The 5,779-nt window shown below is 40.1% G+C and overlaps 1 protein-coding gene and 1 long non-coding RNA gene across 2 annotated transcripts in view; one reads left to right on the plus strand and one right to left on the minus strand.

Moving 5' to 3' along the window:
• LOC140332206 (NXPE family member 3-like) overlaps positions 1-1,240 on the plus strand; it is an 18,228-nt gene extending 16,988 nt beyond the window's left edge. The window contains exon 5 of the mRNA XM_072413480.1: positions 700-1,240. Coding sequence (XP_072269581.1) covers positions 700-1,240 — 541 coding nt within the window. The remainder of the gene's footprint in view (positions 1-699) is intronic.
• LOC140330431 (uncharacterized) overlaps positions 1-5,779 on the minus strand; it is a 64,611-nt gene that overhangs the window by 24,722 nt on the left and 34,110 nt on the right. The window lies entirely within an intron of this gene.

Raw genomic sequence — 5,779 nt, forward strand, 5'->3', positions numbered from 1 at the left:
CAAATATTCAGCCTTACATTTAACAATAAAAGTTTTACATTTGCCCCTATTTTTCCTTGCTTTTGTCTAAGGATGTTGGGATTCAGAGGTGTACAGTCCTGAGAGGTATGATGATTGCTATTATGTCAATTGTTTGATGGACTTTGTTCTGGCTTAAGTGGACATAACAATTTACAGCAAAAGTGCCTTACAGTGTACACTTATCCTAAAGCAGATCTTCCACCTAAAACACATGGTCCTACTGCTCCCCCTTTCCATATTTAAAGCCATGGGCTGGAGAAAGTTAGCTACAACAAACTTTCCCCAACTTCCTCCACTACTGCGGGTAAAGATCTGAATATGTAGAATAGCCCAAAATTCCTTCACAGCTACATGCTGTTACTGGCTACTATTGTTTACAGAAAGTCAATATTAAACGCATTAGAAGAACACTTTGAAGAATACATTATCGGGCGGGTCATTATTGTAGAAAGTAATAGGCGATGTCCCTATCAGGATTGTGTCATCGCCTATTAGGGGTATCAGGATCTTCATTGTTTCTAGTTTTGGAGAGAAAAAGGTTGGTTTAGAATGTCTAAAAGCCCTTCAAAAAAGTTTTAGCTATACATACAGTTCAAAACTACATACAGATTTGCTTTAAATAATTATTGGTTAAATGCTTTTTATGATTTGGTGCATTATTGTGTATTTCTCATTGATTACAGCTCTTCAAAGGTTGGACCTCCATGTGGTCTATGCCGTCGGCCCCCTGCTGGCCACAGATGCTGAACACGGCTACCTCGTGCAGTGGCGAGCACACCAGAGACCACTTAACATGAATCGCACCCGCTTGCAGGATTTAAGATACATCGCCAATGAGCTGGATAATATAGGAGGAGAGAACGAGGGTGTGGTAGTTGTCATTAACTGCGCAGCCCATTTTATATTTTTCCCGCTAAAGTTTTATATGAAGAGGATCATGGGTATCCGGGATGCTGTGGCCCGGTTACTGGAGCGTAGTCCACATACCAAGGTGATCATCAAGTCTGCCAACACAGGTTTCCTGCCACCCATTGGCAGCAACTGGTTAACCTTGCAGCTGGACACATTGCTGAGGGCGGTGTTTTCAGGACTTCCTGTCACCATACTGGACACCTGGCAGATGACTTCCTGTCACCGTCTGCCTCAAACTGTTCATCCGGATAGAATCATTGTGAAAAATATGCTGGACCTAATGCTGTCCTTTATTTGTCCCAAGTGATAGGCTAGATCCACTAAAGACAATTAGAAAAAGAGCAAAAGGGGCATCAAAGCCAGACCCACCAAACAAGGAGTCCACAGTCAGATCTACCAAGAATTAAATTGTTTAGAGTGTTCGTAGACCTAGACAATTATTAAATAACCAAGATACTCTACACTATGTGGGCAAGTTTATAGTCACCTGACCATCACACCTATATGAAATTGTTGTACATTGTATTCCAAAACCATTGGTCTTAGTAAAGATTTGCCCCCTTTGGGGCTATATCAGCCCCCACCTTTCTGGGAATACTCTACGAGAATTTGGAGGGTGTGACAATTGCCCATTCAGCTCTAAGAGAACTTTTGGGGTCAGGTACTCATGATGGACAAGAGGATTTAGCTCACATTCAGCAATCTAATGCCTTCAAAAGGTGGTCAACATGGTTGAGGTCAGAGCGATGTTAAGGTTACATCACAGCAACTCTTCAAACTATGGATTTATGAAGCTGACCTTGTAGATAGGGTCACTGTCATACTGGAGCAGAAAAGGGTCTACACCAAAATGTTAGCCCAAAGATGAAGGAACAAGATTGTTTAAAACCTAAAGTCAATCATTCTCAAGGCTGTCTACATTTAGTGTGCAGCTCAGTATTCGATTTACAGAACAGCTATCCTATCACTGGGCTTCTGCATTTGATTTCCTGGAAGACCAGTATCTTCTCTAAAATTTATATCTGCACCTCATCTGTTTTTGTTTTATGGGGGACCTACAAAATTAAATAAATAATTTGAGTGTGTGAATTAAAACTTTGTGAAATTTGTAGTTTTTGCTTCTTTAAAATCTTAATGAGAAATGTAAAAATTTCAGGTAAATAGGAACCAATTGGGAAGGCAATATTGGGTCTGTTTAATGCAGGATGCTGTGAGCTTTAATTGGTTCTTGAGGGTCATCTTCTGACCTATCCCGAACCTGTGTATGTTGTTGTTGTGCCAAAAATGCCATATGTTAGTTGGGAAAATGACAATAAATATTGAGGAAAAGTGATGGGCCTCAGATGTACAGAAAAGTTTTTAAAAAACCTTCAGTGTAGCTAGAAATATATTTAGAGTCAGCTGTCAGCAAAAAAAAGCAATTGGACAATAAGCTCTAATAAATGATATATTCTTATATGTTAATACAGCTTCAGTGGGTCAGTTGTTTTCAAGCTATTCAATGTAAACTGTTCTCAAAAGAAGCTTGCCCCCATTTACAGTACCAATAGGTGAATTGTTGGATTATTTGATGGAAGGTATTCCCAAGAGAAGCTTACCCCCATATATGGCACTAATATGGGGTAATTAGTAATTAGCCCCTACATCACCAATAAGTGAATTGCCGAGTTTTATGATGGAAACTATTCCCAAGAGAACCTTGGTTTCACATATGACAGGAATGGTGTGACTTGGTATTAGGCGATTCAATACAGAACATTTCCAAGAGTTTGCCGTGACAGATGGCCACTGATCCTACTGATTTAAACCAACCACCCCTTATTATAATGGTTATAAATAACACAATGTTCAGGGCCTCAATTCCTCCTTGAAGGGAGTCCACATACCAAGGTGATCATCAAGTCTGCCAACACAGGTTTCCTGCCACCCATTGGCAGCAACTGGTTAACCTTGCAGCTGGACACATTGCTGAGGGCGGTGTTTTCAGGACTTCCTGTCACCATACTGGACACCTGGCAGATGACTTCCTGTCACCGTCTGCCTCAAACTGTTCATCCGGATAGAATCATTGTGAAAAATATGCTGGACCTAATGCTGTCCTTTATTTGTCCCAAGTGATAGGCTAGATCCACTAAAGACAATTAGAAAAAGAGCAAAAGGGGCATCAAAGCCAGACCCACCAAACAAGGAGTCCACAGTCAGATCTACCAAGAATTAAATTGTTTAGAGTGTTCGTAGACCTAGACAATTATTAAATAACCAAGATACTCTACACTATGTGGGCAAGTTTATAGTCACCTGACCATCACACCTATATGAAATTGTTGTACATTGTATTCCAAAACCATTGGTCTTAGTAAAGATTTGCCCCCTTTGGGGCTATATCAGCCCCCACCTTTCTGGGAATACTCTACGAGAATTTGGAGGGTGTGACAATTGCCCATTCAGCTCTAAGAGAACTTTTGGGGTCAGGTACTCATGATGGACAAGAGGATTTAGCTCACATTCAGCAATCTAATGCCTTCAAAAGGTGGTCAACATGGTTGAGGTCAGAGCGATGTTAAGGTTACATCACAGCAACTCTTCAAACTATGGATTTATGAAGCTGACCTTGTAGATAGGGTCACTGTCATACTGGAGCAGAAAAGGGTCTACACCAAAATGTTAGCCCAAAGATGAAGGAACAAGATTGTTTAAAACCTAAAGTCAATCATTCTCAAGGCTGTCTACATTTAGTGTGCAGCTCAGTATTCGATTTACAGAACAGCTATCCTATCACTGGGCTTCTGCATTTGATTTCCTGGAAGACCAGTATCTTCTCTAAAATTTATATCTGCACCTCATCTGTTTTTGTTTTATGGGGGACCTACAAAATTAAATAAATAATTTGAGTGTGTGAATTAAAACTTTGTGAAATTTGTAGTTTTTGCTTCTTTAAAATCTTAATGAGAAATGTCAAAATTTCAGGTAAATGGGAACCAATTGGGAAGGCAATATTGGGTCTGTTTAATGCAGGATGCTGTGAGCTTTAATTGGTTCTTGAGGGTCATCTTCTGACCTATCCCGAACCTGTGTATGTTGTTGTTGTGCCAAAAATGCCATATGTTAGTTGGGAAAATGACAATAAATATTGAGGAAAAGTGATGGGCCTCAGATGTACAGAAAAGTTTTTAAAAAACCTTCAGTGTAGCTAGAAATATATTTAGAGTCAGCTGTCAGCAAAAAAAGCAATTGGACAATAAGCTCTAATAAATGATATATTCTTATATGTTAATACAGCTTCAGTGGGTAAGTTGTTTTCCAGCTATTCAATGTAAACTGTTCTCAAAAGAAGCTTGCCCCCATTTACAGTACCAATAGGTGAATTGTTGGATTATTTGATGGAAGGTATTCCCAAGAGAAGCTTACCCCCATATATGGCACTAATATGGGGTAATTAGTAATTAGCCCCTACATCACCAATAAGTGAATTGCCGAGTTTTATGATGGAAACTATTCCCAAGAGAACCTTGGTTTCACATATGACAGGAATGGTGTGACTTGGTATTAGGCGATTCAATACAGAACATTTCCAAGAGTTTGCCGTGACAGATGGCCACTGATCCTACTGATTTAAACCAACCACCCCTTATTATAATGGTTATAAATAACACAATGTTCAGGGCCTCAATTCCTCCTTGAAGGGATACAATGTTTTCCATTACTATAATTCTTTAAAAGTGGACATACTGGCTCTTCAAGAAACCCATTTTTCTCAACCCTCGAACCCCAAGTTCTTCCATAAACATTATCCAGTCTGAAGTCTGCGGTCAAAGCTATGACAGCTCTTGCAGCGTTTATTAGTCCCTTAATATAACCCGAATTCTCTCACCATTGACTTTAATGGTGTTTGAATTCGGCATTCGATCACCCGAACATTAACTCACTATTCGATCGACTAGCTGTCGAATCAAATAGTGAGATATTCGACCAACACTAATTATAACTACTTCAAGAAAAAGAAACCCCTTCCCCCTGGGGCAAATTTGGCTTATATTATTGTAATTCCCAAACAAGGTAAAGATGCCACTGAGGTGTCAAACTATAGGCCAATTTCTCTTATAAATTGTGATCTGAAAATTATGACAAAGATTTTAGCCACCCGGTTCAATTCCCTTTTGGGAGCGTATATTCAACCGGACCAGGTGGGGTTTCTACTTCATAGGCCCCAGATTAGATGAGAAGGTATAAAGATTTAATATCTCATTAAATAGCCAATGGGATGAGGGGCCCACTTGGGTGGCTTTACTTGGGTGACAGCAAATCATGGTAATACCTGATCTCGTTATTGTCTTTAAATGCATTTTACCAATTTTCTCAGGGCACTATATGATACATATTCGGCAACTATCTCCCTGGGAGGCTTTTTGTCCTCTTTCCCCACTCCTCTTTGCTTTAGCCATGGAGCCATTGGCAATTGCTATCAGATCCAATTCAAATATTAAAAGCATTTCTTGTGGTAACACGGAACATAAACGTGTAACAGTATCAGGAAGATGTTGGTGGAGCACAATAATCTGGCAACAGGAAGTTCAGAGACATGGCTTAAATAGGAAGTTCGTGGGAGGGGCCCGGAGTTCAAGGTTCAGCAAGATACTAAGTATCAAGGTATCTTTGTCCAAAGAATCCAACAGAGTGCAAAAGGCAAACCCTTAACTGGTGCAGTGGCGCAGTCAGACACCGAAGCATCCCTGTGTTCGGATCCGGACACTGTTTTTAGATGGTGTACTAATGTGTAATACTTCCCCCCTAACCCCTTTACCCAATCTGTTCAGGCTTCTGGGAGAATTTGAAAGGATTTTGGGTC

The sequence above is a fragment of the Pyxicephalus adspersus genome, chromosome 5, assembly GCF_032062135.1.
Source record: "Pyxicephalus adspersus chromosome 5, UCB_Pads_2.0, whole genome shotgun sequence".
In the NCBI taxonomy this organism is placed as follows: Eukaryota; Metazoa; Chordata; class Amphibia; order Anura; family Pyxicephalidae; genus Pyxicephalus; species Pyxicephalus adspersus.